Genomic DNA, 23,858 nt, shown 5'->3' on the forward strand with positions numbered 1-23,858 from the left:
GTCCTGAAATTTAGAACATTTTTGTCTTGAGATATCTTTTGGTGGCATCCTAGGCTTATGCTTGGTAGTGAGCACTGTAGGTTCCCCTTCAAAAGTAATCAAAACACAGTTCAGGCATCCAAGTACACTGACCTCTGGGTTGTCAGGATTTTGTGGGCTTTGTGTGTTGCTGAAAATTTGGCATTGGAACACTCCACATCAGCACTCACTATCTGTATGCTATTGCCGAGTGCCCTCACTTCTGCTGCTGTCTTTGGCTCTTGACCAACCACCGGTGCACTTGTCTAGCTTCAGAGTATCAAGCAACCTGTTCATGTAATTGTTTAGTCGTGATGACCTAACATGGTCCAATGTCTGACCTGACCTCAGTATTCAAAGAGGAAAAAATACATGCAGAGGAACTTTTCTTTTTTTTTTAGCCTGGCCTTCGTGCTTGTGCCATTTTGCCATTTGTGGATTATTTGTCCTGTCTACTGCTACTGTTGGCTTTTTTCTGGTCCCTGTATTCTTCTCTTAAAGGGGTCATGACAGCAATTTTGGAATATAAACTGTTTATTGCATCTTATTTCTGATGTGCCAAGCAACGAACCTCAAAGTTTCAGCTTCATCGGATCTGCCGATATCTTTTAAACTAGTATTTTCATTTCTTCGTGAACAGCTGGCTGATCTCGCCACCGCCGTAGCCGGTGATGACATAAAATGACGCCGCATCGTCTTCTGCATGCTCTGTACATGAGCACCGTCGCCGCGGTTATGCTATTCTATGCACAATAGTTGCACAATGCCTATGTGGAAGACCAAACAGCAGTCATGCCGCCAACTGTGGTTACCGCAAGCTGCTTTTCGATACCTGTTAGTGCTTTTAACGCAGGCAATAGCGGCGCCTGTGGGCGGGATTCAGGAGCACATCGGCGCCCGAGTACGAAACACTGATGAGCTGGTCCGATTGAACAGCGTACACACTACACTGAAACACGTCTTGAAAGCAACACATAAACTGCGCATAGAGTGCCGTTCGACGGAGCTCTTGTACAGTCTTCGAGTACCACCCGACAGCGAAGCAGCGTAGCGTATAGATGCGGTGCGCTACACTGAGGCGCCCAGTACCCCGTACATCGCATCGTTTACGCTACTTGTTGTTAGGCTCAAGTCTGGCCCCAGCCGCATCATGAAAGTAGACGATAACCTCATGAGGCTTACAGCACATGATGCTGCAAGCTTACAGCAATGGTGCTGCCCATAAGCGCGTCTGACGGTGTACAGCGCCTGGCCGTCTGCTTCTCCTTAATCATCGCTAGGCCTACATTGCTTAGCATGGAAGCCACAGCGGACGGCACTTTGTAAGTGATCAGCGAGACGTTTTAGTAAAAAGGCCAGTCGATCATGAAACTCCTTCTCAACCCCACTGTTCTGTAGTGAAGGCAATTATTATTTTTGGTGATGCCTTAGCAGCGGAGCTGCGTATATGTGAACACGGGCACCACACCGGCGGATGCTGCTGTGTGGCTGTAAGCAATAACTACCATCGTATGCGACATTTCTCAAAAAGCATTAATTTTTTTAGACTTCCTTTTCCGGGGCTTAAAATTATTACTACGAAAACAAATTTTAGCATGCTTTCCTGGTAACAAGCGCAAGGGATCAACCTTATCGCTGGCGCGGACGCTTGCGGAAGGCTCGAAGGGCACGGTCGGCGCGGCGGCGGTGTTTACGGCAGTGAGGGAAGTGCTGCCACAGATGATGGCGGCGGTCGCGTTGAAGTTGGATATGGGGCAGAACTAAATTGCACTTCACTACAGTCTGTGTTCTGTTTTCAGAAACATGCTGAGTACATTCATGCGGAGGCATGCTGATCTTTGAGCAAGTGCGAACACAGTAGTGTATCGGCGCTGGTACAGCAGCAGACGACGCAGGGTCAGTCTGTGACATCACCAATCGTCTCAACATGGCAATCGCTCTCGGTGGGAGGAGCTTCGCGGTCTCAACTTCAGTCACTTATTTCTAAATAAAGAATGTGTCTAGGGCACTCAAATTTTAGAAATAAAATAATAAAGCCCAGTATTATCTGCCAGACTACAAAACTACAACATACAGTCGAACCCGGATATATCGAACTCGAAGGGGATCGCGAAGTAGCTCGATATATTGATAATTTGATATACAGAAATCGGCTTGAGACGCCACTTGCAATCGTGAAAAATGATACGGTATTTGTCGCGTAGTCAACCCACTCACATAATGAACCCATTCCCCATTTTCGCCCCCCGTGAATTTGAAAAAAAGAATTAAAAAAAGCGTTCGGTGGCGCGTTTCTCTGTTTCGACCGTCGCATCCATTGGCTGCGTGCCAAGATGCTGGCAGTGATAACGCCACGACGTGTTTATCTTTTAACTACACTTTTCGTAGATCCTGTGGTGGCAGGGAGCGAACTTGGCAGAGTGCTCTCGTGATTGCTTGATTGCACAAGCCTGGTTTGGTTTATCGTGCCGTGCTTGGGGTGGGTTGGGCGTAGTCCTTTGCTACAAAATCATTGGCAAGCGTGATAGCTGCAAATGCCATTTGGAGCGAACGATGCTAAAAGCCGGTGGCATGACCGCAGCCGACCGCATGCTTTCGTTAATTCATAGATGCAAGAATGAACGACTCTCGCAAAAAAAAAAAAAAAAATACTGCCACTTTCTAACGTCCGCAGCCGCCATAGCTTACGCTGTGCTGCACGTTCAGCCCGACAAGAACAACTCTCGCAAAAGGAAAAAAAAAATTGCCGCTTCTTAACCTCCGCAGCCGCCATAGCATACGTTCAGCCCGACGGCAAGGAGAAACGACTGTTGTAAAAATAAAAAATAAATTTGCCGTTTTTTAGCGTCCGCGGCCGCCATAGCTTACGTGCGTTCAGCACGACATTGGTGAAGCATCTGCCACAGGCTGAGCTGGCTTGTCCGCGCATGCGTAGTGGGTGCTGCTGCGAACGAGACCGGGAAAGAGATGAAGGGGAGAGATAAAGCTCGGCAGAAGAGTGGGCACACCTTTGCACCTTGCTCTATCACGTTTTCCCCCTCTCCCGAACACCACTGCTGCATTGGTTCCCTCTCGTTCCTTCTCACGCTAGTGTGGCACCTATTACCGCAGATGCGCGCGCCTTTGGGGGAAGGGCGCGGCGCTCTCCTAGACCAGCCGTCGCTGAGCTGTGTCCTCTTATTCCCTCCGCGCGTGGCTTGAAAACGTCACGTGGCAAACGGCCGAAGTGATGCGATCGTCTTTGGAGAAGGCGCACTGTCCAATGCGTGATGCTGAATTCGATATATCGAACGACTGATGAAATTGAGTTCGATATACGACGCAGTTCTCCTATACCTTTACATGGGATTTTCAAGGGGATATTCCGCGAGTTCGATATAACCAAAATTCGAAATATCAAAGTTCGATATATCCGGGTTCGGCTGTATTGGATGACCATGGCATGACCCATTTAATGTTCGAATGCTCGTAACTTGTTCTAAACTTGGATAGTCACTCAATGGCATTGAATGGGATGCTCCAAGTTCGGTTCCTGCGACTTGGTGAGCTTTAGGTTGAAATGATTCACTGGCTTGTAAACTTAGCCATCTGGGCCACAACACATCAATTCTTGTGTGGTGATGGCATATAGTGACACTTACCACTTCAAACTTAGTAAGTCGAACCTCGTTATAACGAAGTTGATTTTAGCATGGATCAACCAGACATTGCTTTTACTTCTTTTTGTCTAATAATCACTCTATCCATGTTCATTAAAAAGAGGTTCCACTGTACCATATCACTGGGATGACCAAAGCATACGGTTTGATCTTTCGAGTGAAACTTGCCCATGTGTCATCCTCGCTGAACCACACTGGTTTGAAACAAGTTGGAGGTACCACACTCTTCGTGACATTCTTGTTTAGGAAAGATGTCGGGACCATTTGGTTGGGGCTCATCAGGGAAGGCCTATTTCAGTGCAGTAGTTGTGTGGCACAGGTGAGAGAACTAATATTGGTATTGACGTCTGCTTTCTTTGTCACAGCTGGGGCAGTTCAGTGACGACCACTTCTGCTCCCGTCTCCGGACAGCTGTGTCTCACTACCCTCCTGTTCAGGCAAGTTTTCTTACTCGAGTCTGTCAGGTTGCACTCTGATGCTTCATGCAGTCTGTCAGCGGTCAACTGGCAATTCAGGATGAACTCAGAGCGCAGCTCAAAGTCCACTCAAGGTATGGAAGGTGCTCACCTTTGTCATTCCAGGAAAATTTGGTTTGGAGGTGGTGGCTTGCACAAATCATCTCTGCTTTGGTTCTATCATCTTGCTGTATTTGATCTCCATTTGCACTTCATGAAGGATAAGAGGTGACAAATACATTGTGTATGTACCACAGCACCCATTGATCTTCTTTTTTTGTTCTTACCCATTCATTTCACCGTACTTCTTGATTTTTTTCTATGCGGTATGTACGCATTTTTCGGTCGCCGCTTCCTGTTGTTTCATTGTCGTTTTTTGCTCCTCAGTTTCTTATATTTAGTGCCTTTGACTATAATAAACTAAATTTTTTTCACTTGCCCTATTCTTTTTCTGTAATCTGGGGATTGTTGTTTATTTACATTTGTTACTCTAATATTTCACTTTTCCTTTTGGTGCTTTTATTTCATCTGATACGTTCTAGTTTTTATTGTTTGCCTCCTTGAACAGTTAACCCTTTCACTGTCAGGTGTTTCTGGCCATGGTGCACCCCCGGTGTCAGCTTGGTTTCGGGAATGTCAAGGAATGAACATAGAGATTTATTTTATATTGTGATTGTGATGCAATGGTATACTTCATGGAAAATGCACATATGAATGTTCTTTACGCTGGCGCGGTGGCTCAGTGGTTAAGATGCCCGGCTACTGAACCGGATCTGGTACCCAGGTTCGAACCTGATTGCTGGTAGCTGTGTTTCGATAAAGGCGAAACGAAGAGGTGAGGTGTCATTGTTTTGTGCGATATCAGTGCACGTTAAAGCCACCGCTCCACTCTGTAGTCAAAGGTCCTGTGCGGTCAGCTATGTGGAAGCAATCACGCGCATGGAGGCAGCGCGCACTGCCCTGGCTGCGAAGCTGGTTACGAGGGACAACGACGACGGGGACGACGACGCGAAACACGAGAACATGTGCCAATGAGCTGCGCTCTAAAAAAAGAAAAGAGGACAGAGATGGAATAGAATACAGCGGTGAGCGGGTGAAAGCGTCACTCGAGTCATGTTTCGAGAGGCAACAGCACGCGACCCCGAACTTGACATGACGTAGCAGACTTGGCAACAGAATAAAAAAAAGAAGCCTACAAAGCTGTTGCAGACGCACACACGCATAATCACTCCGCACGAGAGAGAGGCACACGTGGAGTGACCCCCCACCCCCCTCCTTTCAAAGGGAAGGTGGGCGCAGTCGCTCTACACTCTTAAGTATACGTACACCAACAGTGCAGGGCAAAGATACGAGCTTTTAAAAGGATTCGGCTGTTGACGTGACAAGTGCAAGCACGCCAACTTTCCATTGCCGTGCAGTAGAGAACGTGCAGGTACGTCGATGACACTGAGAGAAAGAAATGCAAAAATGTACAGGCACATCAGTGACAGGGAAAGGGAGCGAACTAACAGTGAAAGTTTGTTGATTTTAACCTTCCTAATCCAAACTTTTTGATAATTCAAACTGCACTGCTTGGTCCAACCAGCTCCATAGACGTCTATGTATAAAAAGCTTGTTAATTCAAACGCGAGTTGTTTTGCTCGGATTAATTTGAACTGTGCGCCACTGCGTCTAGGCAGCCTGGCATCAGACACGACCAAAAAAATGCCCCTGTGATAGAGTGGCCTAGTTACGAAGCTGTGCACCTCCAGAACGGGGAGAGACAGTAAAACTAGGCAAAACCATGGAAGAATGGGTAAAGTCAAACCGGCACCATGACAGGTGTGGTGGTCGGTGGCACCAGAGGGTAGAGGTTGGTGTTCATGGCAGTGGCTGCCTGCTCTCTGTTCTGCATGACCTTGTAGACATGTAACTAAGTGCTCGTTAATTGAGCCTGTGGTAATTTGAGAATACGAATAAGTTTTACTGTTGGCGTGGTCTCGGCCAGTATCAGTGTAAGGCTATGAAATACGTTGGACGGATGGTGGGATCTCGCATCGGTTAGGCTGCGTCCAGTTGACTGGCGTGCGATTGTCAAAGTAGCACTCCTCAAACCTGAAATGCTCTTTGCAGAGCTGACCGCGCACCTGTGAGGTGCGCATAATTGCAAGCATGACCAAACATGCAGGGGCTCGTCTCCAATAATAGGCCGACTACTTGGTTGACTTTTATGAGCTTTCCGCTATTTGTGCCAGCCAGTGGATACAGCGACTGTCAGCCACACACCAGCCAGCTAACCAATTGCAATTGTGCAGCCTTTCAAAAGATTATTGGCTCTACTTCATATTTGCCATGCTTCTGTCTGCGTGATGCCTTGCAATGCATGCTGCTTGTGACGGGGTACCGTCACTAATGTGTCACACCGTGAAGGATGCCAGGGAGGACCTAATTATTTTTGAGCAGCTCTGCTTCGATTCCCTGTCAGTGTGCACGTGATGAAGCATTATTGATGAGAATGCCAGAAATAGTCAATGTCGCGCTGTTCTTGTCTAAAAGGCAGGCGACCATTGCCTCGAGCTTCCCAGACGACTGGATTAAGTAACTGTGCTGAAATAAACTTTTTTCATTTCCGCACTTTCGCATCCTGCAAACTTTTGGTCGCAGCCATACTTTGAAGGCATATGCTTCAATATTGTTACTTAGCTGTATTCGCTGTTCGTGATGAGGATGAAGAATGCAACAGATTCGGAGAAGACGACGACGCTGAGTGTTGTGAAATCGGTGCCCTCATCAACGTTAGTTGTGCGGACAGCTTTGGGACTAAATCTTCCACGTAACATCTCTTGGTGGAGGTGAATCTATTCGATCCCCTGTCACAAGCTGGATCTCCGCATCTGTCCATTCTACTGCTGGATACTCCCCATTTTATTTATTATTTGGCCGACACCCATTACTACCCTTCGACACCTCTCTACCCGCGGCAGACGCCACCAGTACTTACACCAGTGATGCCGTCACCCACGCTCATGATGCCCGCCGGATAGCTCATGCCAGGCTCTCTGCATCCCAAGACTCTCAAAAGATCCGGTACGACAGCCGCCACCGTGATGCCCACTACACTCCTGGATCTCTCGTTTTGCTGTGGCTCCCGTGCCGTCGAGTGGGCTTGTGTGAAAAACTTTTGCCCCGTTACACTGGCCCTTACCGTGTTTTGCGCCCCGTGACCGACATCACCTACGAAGTTGAATCTGTGGTTCCGAAGTTCCCGTCCACAGCTCCAACCTCCGAAATAGTGCATGTGTCCCGTCTAAAGCCCTATCATCAACGTTCTATTTCGCTAACATAGACCGCACCGGGACTGTGCTTTTCCCGCGGGGGGGTAGTGTTACTTAGCTGTATTTGCTGTTCGTGATGAGGATGAAGAATCCAACAGACTCGGAAAAGACGACGACGCTGAGTGTTGTGAAATCGGTGCCCTCATCAACGTTAGTTGTACGGACAGCTTTGGGACTGTAAATCTTCCACGTAACAATATTGAGACACCCACTGTAGTCTGATATAACTTAAGAACGCAGTGATAAATGCCCCTCTGAGGAGGGCTTCTAACCAATGATGCGAGCCTATCACCATGGCGTTGTGGTCGAACACTCTAAAGCTGCTAACCACCTACAATGCCACACTCTCACTTAAGAAGCCACCATGCTTTCTAGCTGTGTCCAACTGTGGGTCTCAGTTTACGCTGAGGTAATCAAAAGTGCATGTCGTGTCTCCAAGGTGTGTTAACCAGTGCGGTGCCTGTGCAGGTGCTGTATGAGAATGACCAGGCGCTGCCCACGTGCCTGCGTCAGGTGCTGGAGGGGCCCCTGCACTCTGTGCCTCGGGAGGCACTCAAGTCCAGCAAGGAGTTTTGGGATGCTCCACGCACTCTCAAGCAGCTGCGCGAGGGAAACTACTTTGAGGACAAATACCCCGAGGCACTGGGGCACTTCATTGATCCAGGTGGGCGGTGGCTACATCAAATGGGATCTTTTCACTAACACGCTTATTGACACCTTAGAAAGTGTGTAAAATAGAGCAGCGCGTTTTATTACACGTAACTATGATCGGTTTTAGAGCGTCACAGAGACCAAATATAGCTTGTCATTAACCCCTCTTCCTGTGCGTAGAAAAGTGTCACGTCTGTGTCTATTTTTTTTAATTTTACATGAATTCCACTCTTCAAAAAGCATCGATCACTACACGAACATTTGTATCATCCTGCATCGATCACTCAAGAAAAGTTGGCGTTCCTCGTTGCCGTACAACATTCTGCATAAATTCTTTCATATCAAAAACATCGTCGGAGTAGAACCACCTACCACCAGATATTGTAGCTGCAAATGACGCTGATGAGTTTAAAGGTATACTGAATAAAAAAAATTGTCCCCGATATTTCCAGCGCAGATGGTAGCTATCGCATTGGGAGTGACCAAAACAATCCACTTTATGAACAGAAATGAGCGGAAAGTAAGTATTTTAATGAATATTTTTCATATCGCCGCACCTAGCGGGCTCCTGTGAAAGCTCTGACAAAACTGGATGTCACGTCACAACTACCCCCATCGCGGCCGGTCACACCTGTTCAATTTTCCTTTCCCCCATGGCACTCGCAAAACGCAGGGACAGATGTGCTTTTTTTTTTTCACAATACATCGTTTCCTCCCAGCGCGCAAAAATTGTCCGCAATATGCGCCCTCCGTACGCGTCCTCCTCGACCTCCCTTTTGTGCAGCATTCCACACTTCGCATGGCTCCACGTGCACGGCTCGACGCGGGGGAACCGACACTGCGTGTACCTAGTCGGTCAACCAACTTCAGGTGCCGGGGTGGCAGCGGCGGAATCTCGGGGCCATGACATTGCTGAGGGTAGTTGTAATGTCACACTCGCTGGCTCACAGTCGGGTGCGCGCTGCCTCTGACCCGGCAGCCACTCAGAAAACGTCAAAAATACAGGCATCCGCTCAAAACTAACCCGAATTATGTGTCTGTACGTAATCATGTCTTAAGAATGCAATTGTGGTGATTTCCCAATATTCTTGGATATTTGTTCAGTATACCTTTAAGATGAAATTATTTTTATATTACGGTCTACCATACCTCATTTGTTTCATTTCTTTTCGAATATTGTGTATTTAGCTCTGTTCCTTTTTTTTGTGTGTATTGGTTTCATTTATAGCCTTCTGCCACCGTACCTAGTTCGTTGCTCAATGGTTCTACAAATGATATGTTTGTGTTTACTTGCAGCTTTTTTGGACTATTTTTTTGTTAATTTATTCGTTTTGTCTGCTATTCTTCTTAATTACTGTATTGTGTTACTTTTTGAAACATATTTTCTTGCAGCTAGTTTTTTTTTTCCGCAACCATTGTTATCAGTTTTTGTAGACATGTGTATGGATTTGTTACCTTCTTTTTTATCAGGTTGATTTATATTTTTGTGCCACTCCCCTCAATAATAACCTGGGGGTCATGAGGGTATCGGAAATAAAATAAATAAACTCTCAATTGATAGTTCCAATAGTTCCGGAAAAAGCTGGTGATTGTCGTATACACCACTGCAGTCACCAAACAGTACACTGCAGTGCATGGAATGTGTTGAACGTTCCCTACAGTATTTCATTGTCATTGCTGGCAGGTTGTTAATGTCCAGTGGCTGAAGTACGCTGGCCATACTTTCATGCATGACAGCAAAGTTCATTTTAGACATGAAGCTATTGCCACACGGTCTGTGTCTACGGAAGCTATCCAAGTTGATTAGGGCACTCATGACAAAATTTGCACCTGGTTGCTTTTCTAAATGCACCTCAACCATCTTGTCAACAGCTCATCCACCATCCATCCTTTGTCCTGCGTCCTTAAAAAGAAGTTATCAAGGCGTTGCTCCATAGGCACATTTTTTATTTTTTTTGAAAAACAGAATAAAACAAACCTCATTAATTCACAGTCGTTGGAACTGTGAAAAAGGAAGGTTCAAATTTTCGAATACACAGCAAAAAAAAAAAATCAGGCTCAGGCCAAAAAGTTTATTATGTGAATGCGCTGCTTTGTACTGCCTCCGCACTTTGTTTTGTGGTTTCCCACCGGATGACGTCGTGTGTGCGCAACTAAAAGCAGAAAATTATGAGCAGGTTACGATGCCGGCAGAAATGAAAAATAAAACGGCGGTTCATTTTGCCATCCACACTTATTTGCAGTCTTGAATGGCTTGTGGCAAATCTACACCACCATGTATATTTGGATTCGACGGCATGCACATGTTTATTATCGGAAGTGGCACTCGCGCTGCCGCTAGTTCAAGGGAGTGACTGACTGCCAGTGCAAACAAACTGTGCTGACATCCATGTGAAGGGATCTTAAAATGCCACTGTTTTGTGCATGCAGAGGACTCTACGCACCTAACTCCACGGGAGGATGGCTGTCTTGCCCTGAAAGCATTGGGCGCCTGTGTTTGGTAAGTGACTGCAGCCCCTGTTTGCATTGATGTGTTTGAGCAGTGTGGGAGGCACAGATACGTAATGCTGCTGATTGCAAGTATGCTGCGAAACCTCAATGACGTGAACTCGGCTTATCTGATATCCCAGATTATTCAAAGCATTTCTGTGGTCCTGTAAGTTCTTACGTTAATCTGCCTGGTTGATTTGAAAATCTATGGTGCTATGCTTGGGTTTTGTCGCGAACTCGGGGAAGTGACAACCCTTGGGAGCTGCAAGACAGTGCTGTAAAGCAATGGCCGATGCTTGATATGTGCAGTGTCCAGAACAAGTACCATGGCTGCTGGGGCTGGTTTTTGAAGTAACAGGCTCTGTTTTTTGTTTCTTTGGTTTTTGTTTTGCTTGAAAGTATTGAGAAAATTTAGTTAGGGCAACTTTCAGAACTTTTGCTGAAGTGTGTTGGCTCACACAAACATCTATGGCAGCATATACAGTCAAATCTCGATATAACGAATCCCGCGGGACCGCAAAAAATCATTCGTTATTTTGAAATATCGTTGTAATGAAAAATCTGCGATTATAAGCCAGTGGTCAAACCTAGGTATGAAAATGACGTACCTTGGCAGTAGGCACGTGTGTAGACAAGCAAAACCTCAAGTGAAAAGATTGCACTAACTCCAAAGCTGATTTATTTGAAGAAATCCATTATTTTCTTCTGCCGCGTGCAGCAAACAAGACCACGCACTACATTACACCATTACACCACTACAGCACATACACCTTCTGCTTTCCGGAACACCTCATCGCGTGCGTAATTGCACCGAGCGATGAAAGTACGGACTTTGTCCATGTGCAAAAAACAAAACAAAAAAAAAACAAAAAAACATCGGAGTTTTTTTATGACCCCATCTTCAATGCTCCCTGAGCTTTGAAAATCTTGTCTCGGTCTTTCATAATGATCGCGGCAGTCAATGGGGCAATGCTAGCTGTCTGTAGAGGCCAAATCGCTTTTTCCCTGCGTCGATTTCTTGCAGTGAAAGCAGCTGCATTCATATCTTCTTGGCACTTCGCTGGCTAATATTATCGCCAACCTTGCAGAAACTTCGCAATAAGATAATCAGCAAGAAAAAAAATACCGTCCCGCGCGCGCGAACGCACGAGCGACCGAGTCGCGTACTGTCACAACACAGGAAGAAAAAAAACGCAGGCAGCTAGGCCTGCTGGCTACTGCGTAATAAACCATAGCTTCATGGTGGCGCTAGGAGCTGGTCCTAGATGTCCTGATGATGATAGCTACAGCCCACGGACCATACACACGGAAACGGCGGTTTCTGGTTGGTTTCACGCGAGAGTTGCAAGCTGCGGTGCTGTTAATTTTAGCCAAATTCGTAATACTGATGTTCCAAAATTATAGAACAAGAAATAAAATATGTTCGTTATTCTGAAATATACGCTATTTTGAAATTCGTAATCCTGAAATAGTTTTACATTGAAAACATGGCAAATCTGCCGGGGATTCTTAAAAAATTCGTTAATTTGAAAAGTTCGTTAATGTGGTGTTCGTAATAACAAGATTTCACTGTAGAAACATAATTATAGGTGCTTTCTTGCCTCATGAAATTAACCTTAAACAACATTATAGTAGCTCCTCAAAGATTGCTGAATGCTTGCTTTATATATTTAATTTTACTTTAGTAGACAATAGTCCTGCACAATTTCTTTAACATGTTTTCTGCAACCTGTTATTGTTATTTCATGTGTTGGAATCCAAGAGCTGTATAGCAATTTTTTAATAAGTAATTGCAAAAAGCCCAACTTTTGCCAAAACCGCCATATTGATGACCTGAAAACACTACATGGGCAAGGATTCCTGACATAGTCCAAACTTTTGAACTCTGTTTTCACCTCAACATACTTTAGAAAATATTGAATAGTATTTTTGTTATTGCGTAGAAACTATTTTTCAGAAAGGAGTCAGTGCTGAGTGGTCACCTGGTATGTGCCTTGCGGCCCACCTGCACCGTCATTTTCTTTGGTCACATGATGCGTGGCCTTTTTCTACACTTGTGTCAAAAGTTGCCTGCTACCTCCCTGGTGACAAGAATAAATGCTAGGGGAATTTTTTAACCTACACCAGCTACACTAATGTAGCAAAATACCATTGGAGGTATTGGAAATTTGCTATTACTGGTATAGCTATTGCAGTTTAAAGAAATGGCCCTGTAGCTTCCTCCATATTGTCTGCACCTTTCAGTAGTATACATTTTCAGCATCAGTTTCCCTCAGTAACAAAAAATAATATTTTGTGCTTTCCGTGCTATTAAGGACTAGCGGTTTTTTTGCAAATCATTTTGGCATTGAAAAGACCTCTTTTGACGGGGCTCGCTTGTGTTCTCATCACTGCGCTTTAAAACGGTAGGCTGGATAAAGTGCCATAAATATGCCTGCTTGAGCTACTCACAGATGTTTTGCGATGCGCAGTATGGGCAGTGTATACGGCCATGCAAGCGATGTGACATTTGTTTCTGCTCAGCCTCCCTTTAGAACTGCAAAAGAAACGAAATCAATCTTATTGTTTGCCTGCAGCGATGTGTGGCCTGCCGAGTGATGGTTGTAACGTGATGTAGCAGTGGAGTGCGCTTTCAAACTAGCCACGACTGATCGCAGACGTGTCTGATCTGTTACCGCTGGCACAGTAACGTCAATCTACGAATGTAAAACTTGATTTCTGTAATGCTGATGCGCACGTAAAAGCGCACTAGGTATCATGCACCAACGTCCATGGGTCATATGTGGAGTCAGAGCCGTCGGCAGAACTCTCACTACAGGTAGTTGTACGCTTGGTCACATCACTGCTCGCACATGTCCCAGTCTTAATTGCGATTTAAACACCTTGTGGGAACGTGACATCTGCCAATGAAGTGCTGCACCATAATCTCTCATTCCGGACAGTTCCCGTCGGCAGTCGTACGAAGCAGGTGTGTATGATTTTACCTTGTATAATCGAGGTTTTTAATGCGTTATACCTATTTTGCAGGGCCTGTGCCAATTTGTCATAAAATGTGGGTTGTCGCATGAATGGGGAACGTATAATCGAGGCTCCACTGTAAATTTCAGCGGCCCACTACAGTCGACTCCCATTAATACGAAGTTCGCAATGACGCCAAAAAACTTCCAATTAAACAAACTTCTAATTAAGCAGTAAGCAACAAAAATAACTTTATTGGCAGTGAAATCGCGCCAGCTCATGAGAAATAGTTTATCTTTCTTTGCTTTTGCTTACTGAAACGTGCAGCAGAAAGCATGTTTTGCAGGCTGTAAATGTGTTTAAATGCTTCAGCCGTATTACTTTCTGCAGCAAAAAACCGCTCCAGAATATTGAGGCCGGCAGCTGCATTGGCAGCCCTCGGTTGCGGCTTGGCTTCGATGTTGTCGTCCACATCGCTCACGGCAAGAGATTCGCTGGGCTGGACAATCTGAAGAATTTCGCCATCCATAAGCGTGCCACACGTTTCGACTTCATTGTCCACGGCGACAAACTCTTCAAAATGAACATCACCCAGAGCAGCGCCAAAGTCGGTGACGTCGAGCTCGCCTGTTTGTGCTTCTTCCGAAGTAGGAGAAGCATCCTCCGGAGCTGGTGTCACAAAGCTGCAAACCCTGAAGCAGTTGACAATTGTCTCCATTTTGACATGATGCCACGCTCTTGCTAGCATGTGGACGGCACTGACTAGACTCACCTCGTACTGCGAGGAGTTGTCCATGCACAAAATCATCCGGTCAAGCAGGTGCTTCCTGTAGAAGACCTTCACATTTTTTGTTGTCCCCTGGTCCATGGGCTGTAAGACAGATGTGGTATTTGCAGGCAAGAATGCAAGGCGGATTGCAGTTAACGCCAGCACATTCATGTGCGCACTACATTGGTCCACGAGAAAAAGCACTTTCCGGTTAGGTGACGCAAATTTTTGATCCAGCTTCAACAGCCAATCTTTGAAAATTTCAGATGTAAATCATGTCATCCACGCCTTCCTGTTCGCCGTGTAGTCAACTGGAAGTGTCTTTATGCCTTAGTTTTCGTTTATGCGGGTTTCGTTTAGCGCGCTTCCACTGTATTTGCACACCCCTACTTATCGGGTGTTGCCAATTGTTCAGAAAATATATATATATATATATATATCGGTTTCAAATGCGTCTACTGCATTCTGCTGCAGGTACCTCTCGGAGTCCTTGATTGATGAGGAGGTGCTCACAATGCGCAGCTTTGAGCGGTACGTGCCCCAGGAGACTCACGTCGACAGGCAGGTTGGGGGCGACCGCAAGAGCTCGCCCATCTCTCTCAACAACATGGTGGGTCAGGCATATTTTTCTACTGAACACAAGGTCGTTCACTCTTTCCTGACTGCATTTTGAGGCCAGATTGAAGAAATGAATATGCTCTTACAATCTGTTCCTTATTCAGGATCCCGATGCAAACAAAAGAACTTCCGATTCCTTCCCGTTCAATCTTTCTCCTGCAGCATGCATTGATGGTGTCAAATCGTGATTACGGATATGATCAGTGATGATGGTGGTGAGGGCTGAGTTGGCAGGGAGTTTGATCTTGAAAATGTATTTTCATTACTGAAGTTAAAAAACACTCAAAATATGCATTTTCACTGCAGTAAAATTTTAGTAATTTGCCCTTCGAGGGACCAGCAAAAGTGTTTAATTAACTGAAAGTTTGAATTAACAAGTAACCCTAAAAGAACTGCTGGAGATCATTTACATCACAGTAATTTTATCAAATAAACACCTATATAGTGCTCTGTGTGTCGGTCACACTTTCAAGGAATGAGGAATAGCGAACGTGTTTAGAGGTACGAAAGAAGGATTTCTACTGGGAGATGTCTCGAGCCAGGTACTCTCATTAGACGATACACTGGACGACGAAGATTGTGAAGGCCCCAAATCCAAGAACACTTCCCGAGTGCAAGTGCTGCATGCCTGTGCACTGTGCTAGACGTGAAGCCGTGCGAGCGCGGCGCATGCTACCTCATGCGTTGCCATCCTATGCCTGAGCTGGAAGCAGCCTACTGGTTTACAACAGCAGGAAGACGGTTGGCTTCTGCAGTTGACAGGGCGATATTAACTGCTCTTCACCTTACGGTGCATGAAATTCTGTGGACACTGGCACATGCAGGTCTGTGGCACTATTTGACGCCTGTTGCAGGGTGGTGTTGGAAACGCGAGAGCAGAGCATGTACATCTCGTGGGCAACTGCAAAACATAGTGTGAATAAATTCTTCTGGTGAGCTTTCTTCACTGTGTTATACCCAGGCGATTTTTTTTTTTTCTTTTTTGCTGTTCCAAAATAATAACCTGTATTCAGTGGCGCAATCGATTCACACTACTTACTTGAGCGCTGAGCGACTAAAACATCTGTTAAAATCCTGGAACAGCAATTTCTCGCCCCGCCGCGGTGGTGCAGTGGTAAGACGCATGACTACTCTGCTGGAGTACCCGGATTCGATACTGACTGTGGCGGCTGTTTCGATGGAGGCGAAACGAAGAGGTGTCAGTGTGCTGTGCGATGTCAGCTCACGTTAAAGATCTCCAAGTAGTGGTGGTGGTGGTGGTGATGACTATGGTTTATTTTTTGGGAGGGGATACTGGTCATGTCTTATGTTGGCCATCTTTGTGGCATCACTCTTGGTGACCAGGGGGAAGGGGAAGTTGGGATTAGGGGAAGGTTGGGGAGGGGAAGGTTGCTGACGCCGTATATGTCGCCGCCATTTTCGCACGAAGCACTATAGGCCCATGCAGGCCTACAGAACAGAGCTGAGGCCAGACTCCTCCAGATAAATCAGGAGGAGCCGGTGAGCAGAAAGTTGGTTCCGAGCTGGGAAGAGCAATTGCGCTTCCGTATCAGCAGGGAGACCAAGATTCCAATAGCCATTCAGAAGTCTCTGGCGATGGCTAGCGGAGGCTGGACACACGAGGAGCAAGTGTCCCAGTGTGCCAGTATTGCCGCAAGAGGGACAGGCTGGGCTGGGAGCTCGGCCACAGGCATACATGCGGGACGGAGTCCACGTGCAGCCTATACGAAGTCGTAAGAGGAGGGATTTGTCCTTCCGTGGAAGTTTGTCAGAGATCCGTTGGAGATGTTCACCAGCGGCAATGCGACGGTCAGGATGGAAAGACCTTGTCGACCTTCTCAAGAGGGGTCTTGAAAAGTCAAAAGGTGTGACAGCCTCAGTGACTGGGGCGCCGTTGTCGTGCGCCGCTTTGGCCAGGGCATCCGCCTCTTCATTGCCCTGGACTCCAGTATGTCCTGGAACCCAATGTAGGGCCAGTTGATACCCCGAGTCCTGAAGGGCTAGGAGACGGGCTCGGAGAATGTTCACCGAGAGGTTGGTGCCGTGGTAGATAGTCAGGAGCTGCAGAGCAGATCTGGAGTCGCACAAAACATTCACAGGTCCAGGAGGGACACTGGAAGCGATGAACTGTGCGGCTAGATGTAGACCGGCCAGCTCAGCAGCTGTTGAACTGGCAGGGAATGACAGGCGGCAGGACCTAGACTGGTCTAGCTGCGGTGCTGTCATAGCAGCAGCTGCTTGCAAGGTAGCTGGTCGAACCGAGCCATCCGTAAAGAGGAGTGTAGATCCTCTACACTCCTCAAGGAGGGCTGCAGTTGTCTGCTGGAAGGCAGCTGCAGGGGTGTGACGTTTGGTGTGACCATCCGTATCCAAAAAGACAGGAAGTAGGGGTCGATTGGGTGGAGGGGGTAGGACTGAGAAACCTGGGACAGGACCGATGATTTCTCTGTACACTGTATACAGCTTACCCATACGAGAATGGGATTTGCTGTGCAGCCATGCTAGGAGTGAGGCACCATCTGGAGCATGGCGAAATTACTCCCTAGTCCTCCACTATGGCTCTTTTTTCTCTTTCCACTTTCACTCCCACCTTCCTCCCTTCCCTTAGGGTGTGGTTCAGGTGTCCACAGAAAGAGTGTGACAAATACTGCACCTTTCCCTTCCTGTGAACCAATTGTTTTTTTATTTATGCATGTTTTGTGGTGTGCATACTTAATACCACAGTCGGCGCAACTTTCAATCTATGCCGACGACATCTGCATCTGGGCATCAGGAGTTACATGCCCACAAGTTTGAGCGAGGCTTCAAAGGGCAGCAAGTGTAGTTGCTTCCTACCTCCACCTGCAAGGTCGGCAGATATCAACCAATAAGTGTTAACTAGTTGCATTTACACGCAAGAACATGTCACCTTAAACCATTGCATTAATGGTGAATCAATACCTTACGAAAGCAGCCATCGCTTTTTAGGAGTGATCACCGACCAAAATTTTTCGTGGACTCCTTATATTTCATTCATGAAAAAGAGGCTGACAGCGATTGCTCACTGTTGTGTTTTCACCAAGTAGCACATATGACAAGAGAGCTACTTGCCTTTCTTGGGGGAAAGTCATGGGGAGCGTCAGTGTGGTCGATGTTCCAGCTGTACAGTGCATTATTCATGGGATTTCTTCGGTACAGCCTACCTGCACTTGGAAATATCAGAAAAGCCAACATAAGAATTCTACAGAGCGCTCAGACGCTGTGAACCTGCCTAAGCTTGTCGAAATGTGCCTCTACAGCTGCTACTGTTTTAATTGCTCAAGAGCATTCCATAACTACGTTGACGCCCTGAGGGCACATTTCTGACATGTCTCCCGGGTTCCCTCTCATCATTTGGCCAGTCTTCCTATTACCAGGACGCATACATCGTTTAAAGAGACCGTTGATGCACTTCGCACAATTCTGCCGTCCCAGTTTAGACCCGCCTCTAGACCGTCCTCTCCACTATGGATCCTGCATCAACCTCATGTGCTTCTTTCAATACCCAGCATCAGAAGAGCTGTTGCCAACAGAACTAAAACAAGTCACTTGAATACTTTCATAAGCACCATGCACGTCTACACCGACGGCTCAGTAAATGCCGTAAGTTCTTCAGGCTCCATGGTCATCCCCACAAGGACTACAGAAATAAAAGTTAGGACAATTCACCGGACCTTTTCGATAGCCGCAGAGCGAACCGATTTTCGTGTAGCAAGTAGGCATAATAATCAGCGGAGCCCTCAGGGATGGTCTATTTTCAGAGATTCAAAAGCAGCCCTGCAAGCCTTACAAGCGGCTCTTCGCCGGGGAGCCCCATGAGCAACTCGTTGCGGAAATACAAAAACTTCATTATTATGCCAAATAAAGGACACGAAATAATCTACCAATGCTTTCCAGGACACAGAGGCATAACGGGCAATCTCTGTGCGGACAAGGTCGCGCGAACCGCCCACCAAGACGGCGATTGTGTGTTCATCCCCTTTTTTTTTTTCAGAGCAGATGCATGGGGCAGGCTTCGTGCACCTGTGCGAGAGCTCACGCTCGCCTTGTGGAATTCTGGGCAGTTAGCGAACTCACGCTTAAAATCCCTGTACCCTGACCTGAAGCTCCGGCTTCCACCTGGTCTACCCTAACGTGAAGCAACTTTGCTGTGCCGCCTGCGGGTTGGTGTAATGTTCACAAATTCTCATTCGTTTGTGATAGGTATGGCTAATAGCCCTTCATGTGCAACCTGTGTGTGCGACAAGACTATAGGCTACATTCTTTGCGAGTGCCCCATATACAGCGCGGAAAGACAGCGTCTCTGCTGTGCGCTGGAGCGTCTAGACGCCCACTGACTGAAATCGATTCTAGAGCACTAGCCGTAGCGATCGTCGGCGTTGAAGGCTTCCCAGGCACTACTCTGCTTCATGAAAACCACGGGCCTGATCGATAGGCTGTGATTTTGCTGTGATGGGATGTGAGATGATATGGCTGTGATGTGACCCTCTCTTATCCATCACTTTTATATCCCCTCACCTTGTTCCCCCAGTGCTGGGTAGCAAACCGGTTCCTTCTCTTGGTTAACCTCCCTGCCTTTCCTCTTTCTTCTGTTCTCCTCCTCCTCCTTATGATGTGCATTAGTTAAAATTTGGAGCCAACAATTTTCTTGTCAGTGAGGGATGTGTGTTTGGGACGAACACTTCTGTTCGAGGTCAACTTACATGTGGAAATGTGCAGTAAATAGTGTGACTTCCAACAGTGCCAAAATAACGAGTGTCCGACTTGAATGACCATTGGTTGAGCCATGTCTGCCGGCAGTCTGGGATTCTAAATTAATAGCCCTTAATTAACAGCATTTTACACTAAATATTCACACACTAATACAGTCAAATCCCAATATAACGAATCCCGCGGGACCGCGAAAAATCATTCATTATTTTGAAATATCGTTGTAATGAAAAATCTGCGATTATAAGCCAGTGGTCAAACCTAGGTATGAAAATGACGTACCTTGGCAGTAGGCACGTGTGTAGACTAGCAAAACCTCAAGTGAAAAGGTTGCACTAACTCCAAAGCTGATTTATTTGAAGAAATCCATTATTTTCTTCTGCCACGTGCAGCAAACACGACCGCGCACTACATTACACCACTACAGCACATACACCTTTCGCTTTCCGGAACACCTCATTGCGTGCGTGATTGCACCGAGCGATAAAAGTACGGACTTTGTCCATGTGCAAAAAAAAAAAAAAAAACCTGGAGTTTTTTATGACCCCATTTTCAATGCTCCCTGAGCTTTGAAAATCTTGTCTCGGTCTTTCATAATGATCGCGGCAGTCGATGGGGCAATGCTAGCTGTCGGTAGAGGCCAAATCGCTTTTTCCCTGCGTCGATTTCTTGCAGTGAAAGCAGCTGCATTCATATCTTCTTGGCACTTCGCTGGCTAATATCATCGTCAATCTCGCACAAACTTCGCAATAAGATAATCAGCGGCAAAAAAAAAAAATAAATAAATAAATACCGTCCCGCACGCGCGAACGCACGAACGACCGAGTCGCGTATGGCACACAACACAGGAAGAAAAAAAACGCAGGCAGCTAGGCCTGCTGGCTACTGCGTAATAAACCATAGCTTCATGGTGGCGCTAGGAGCTGGTCCTAGATGTTCTGATGATGATAGCTACAGCCTACGGACCATACACACAGAAACGGCGGTTTCTGTTTCGTTTCACGCGAGTGTTGCAAGCTGCGGTGCTGTTAATTTTAGCCAAATTCGTAATACTGATGTTCCAAAATTATAGAACAAGAAATAAAATACGTTCGTTATTCTGAAATATATGCTAATTTGAAATTCGTAATTCTGAAGTAGTTTTACGTTGAAAACATGGCAAATCTGCCGGGGATTCTGAAAAAATTCATTAATTTGAAAAGTTCGTTAATGTGGTGTTCGTAGTAACGAGATTTCACTGTAAAGAAAAGATGTGTTTGTCAGTCCTGTTGAGGTAACTAAAAAGATGCTTTGTTGGGAGCTTTGATGACCGAATGAGGGAGCCCTAATGGGACATTCTTGCGGGAGCAGCCAGGGAGCATTGTTTCGGACATTATTTAAGTGAGCACTTTCTATCATGTGACAGGTCCTAATAAAGCCATGTTTAGCAGCTCTTCCTCCACTCTTTTGCTTGACCCACTGAGTCGTCTTATTGCAGATCCTGGATGGGATGTGCCTCCAAAACCTGGAGGTGCTGCGGAATCCATCAGGTGGCACTGAGGGCACCCTGCTGGCCACCATGGACTTCTGCTGCACACCATTTGGTGGGTTACACTACAATCCTTGCATCTCCCTGTGGCACTGGTCGCTTGGTGCCATTGCACCTTGTCACCACCGCACTCAGTCTATCATCTCAACTGTCAATAATATGCATCTTGTTTTGCAGCGAAGCTCCACTTCTCACATGCAGGGCTGAAAATCAAAACATTTGGAAAAGACCTCTATATCGCTTGTCAGGTGGCCAAGGTGAAAGTGTGACAGATACTGCACCTTTCCTTCCTATAAACCATTCCTTAGAGGTCATTTGAAGGTCATGTCAGGCTTCTGGTGTCTACGGAGAAAGTGTGACAGATATTGCGCCATTCCTTCCTATAAACCATTCCATTAGAGGTCACTTCTAAGCCTGATTTGACCTTCAGCTCTGAGCTTGGAAATGGCTTCCAACGGAATAGTTTATACGAAGGAAAGGCACAGTTGTCACAGTTTTTCCGTGGACACTTGAACTGCGCTGCAAGGGAAAGTAGGAAGGTGGGTCCGAAACCACAAAGAGAGAAAGAGGTGCCGTGTTAGAGGCCTGCGGAGTAATTTCGACCACTTGGCTGATCACCCAACTTCGTCCAGCACACAGACGCCTCTCCTTTTCGCCTCTATTGAAACACAGCCGCCAGTGGTCAGGTTCAAACCTGGTTACTCCTATTCGCTAGTCGGGCAGCTTAACCACTAACCCATCACGATGGGGCATGTGGCATATTCCGTCACAGTTTTGGAGCAAAGCTCCACTTCTCGCATTCAAAGGCTTGGAAATGACCTCTAACGGGAGGCGTGCCGCCGCTATAGCTGTGCGCTATGCAGTCACGTCCGCAGCAGCATCGGCCTTTGCTAGAACAGCTCGCTCTCGCCAGTTGTGTTAAGTGGGTCATCCAGTTACTCCTCAGATACGTGGTGCTCACCACAGAGAGGAGGAAGAGGATAGCGGCCTTCTAGCAGATGCATAGGTTGGCATGGAGAGGAGGAAGAGGAGGAGGGTAATTTCCGCAATGCGCATGCGCGCTCTGCCGCGGAGAACTGACCGAGTGCAGCGGGAAAGCGTCTGCCGGCATCGCTGATATTTATTGATTTTATATGTGTGCATTTTCACAGTTGCTGTAAGACCTGCCTTGTTACTAATACAGTAAACATTCATTTACTTGGTTACAACAAGGCATGTACAAACATCTCAAGGCAAGTGCAGTTGTGAGGCAGGTAGACTTTTGTAATTTTAAAATGTACCTAAAATGTACTGATTGTATATTGTGTCACAAAGTCCACCATGCTAACATAGCACTTAGTTGCAATCAAAGTACAGTCGCCGGCTGATATTTCGGACGCCCAATTTTCCGGAGCTGCCTGAAAATCTGGACCTTGCCACGGCACCGCCACGCACTCTTTAGAGCCAATGTATAACACCGACCAAAATTTCGGACATTTGAAATCCGTCTCGTTCGATTTTCCGCACTTTTTCTTTCTAATCGTGACTCAAGAGCTACCGAAAATGCAAACAACGCCGGTGCAATTTTGCTTTTCTGGCTGATGCCATTTTGGTTTTCTGCACCCTCGAACCCACGTGTCATATCTTCTTCTCATCACGCCATTGGAACCTCGCAAACTGGTATAGCCTCGATAGCAGGCACCGCTTGCTGCACCTTGCCGCCAATGCCAGCTCTGCCGTGCTGCCGTCGTGCACAGTCATCAATCGCCACAGTCGCCATTGACGTGTGGTGTGTTGTGCTTTACAATGTCCCTACTACAGCCCATGGACTAAGGCGTTATCCGGACACTCAAGCACCTCAGTGGATCACGCATGCTCAAACGCATGGTGTTATGCGTGGACAGCAGCAAAACCTACAGTGTCGACTTGTTTGCACTCTGCATGCTTTCCGATACATGGAAGGCAATGATTGAGGAGACATTGCTGAATCGCTTCCGCCACGCGGGTTTCGCGATCAGAGATGAAGTGCTGTCGTCATCCAATGATAGCGCCAGGGAATCCCATCAGCCGTCTTCCATCTGCTGACCGCATTGAGCACTTGCGCGCTGCAGGAGCCATTCCCATCGAAGTGACGCTGGAGCAGTTTTTTAACGCTGACAGCAAGATCGAGCTCTGCGCTGAACTCGCCGACGATCAAATTGTTCGCCAGTTGCTTGAAAGTGATGACTTGAGCTCCGACAGTGAGGAGCCGGAGGCTGTGCTGCGAACTAGCAGTGAACTAACCCGAGCTCTGATGGTGCTTTCGGCTGTGTAAAGCGAGAATGTCACCCTTGCCGACGTGCAAGCCGACGCGTACGGCAACGTAGCCCCCCCGCAGAGGCATATTGACCAGTTTTTCAAGCCTCTCGCTAATTAAAGTGACTTTTTTTGCAGGAATTAGTTTTTTTGGACTTCCTGATTTTCTGTACGCTATCTCTGCCCCTTGAGGGTCCGAAAAATTGGTCGGTGACTGTATCCTTATGTAGTGGCACAGCAGTGCAGGGAGTGCGACTAACAAAGCATGTGGGATTGCACTGATAACTCAGCAGTGGTAGCCTCTGCTGCCCTCTTCACTGTGGCTCAGTGATGGCACAACTAGGGGATGTGGCTTGGCCATCAATTGCTTTGAGAAGTACATTGTCCTCGCTTCAT

The 23,858-nt window shown here is 46.8% G+C and overlaps 1 protein-coding gene across 2 annotated transcripts in view; it reads left to right on the top strand.

The window, feature by feature from the left end:
* Positions 1 to 23,858, top strand: part of LOC146193177 (DNA mismatch repair protein Msh6-like) — a 115,742-nt gene that overhangs the window by 47,323 nt on the left and 44,561 nt on the right. For both annotated transcript variants that reach the window (XM_084602592.1, XM_084602593.1), the window contains exons 14-18: positions 4,043 to 4,114; positions 7,915 to 8,110; positions 10,528 to 10,597; positions 14,789 to 14,924; positions 21,138 to 21,243. In XM_084602592.1, coding sequence (XP_084458718.1) covers positions 4,043 to 4,114; positions 7,915 to 8,110; positions 10,528 to 10,597; positions 14,789 to 14,924; positions 21,138 to 21,243 — 580 coding nt within the window. The remainder of the gene's footprint in view (positions 1 to 4,042; positions 4,115 to 7,914; positions 8,111 to 10,527; positions 10,598 to 14,788; positions 14,925 to 21,137; positions 21,244 to 23,858) is intronic.

The sequence above is a fragment of the Amblyomma maculatum genome, chromosome 4 (genome assembly GCF_055883805.1).
Source record: "Amblyomma maculatum isolate TAMU_Amacu chromosome 4, ASM5588380v1, whole genome shotgun sequence".
NCBI classification, from domain to species: Eukaryota; Metazoa; Arthropoda; class Arachnida; order Ixodida; family Ixodidae; genus Amblyomma; species Amblyomma maculatum.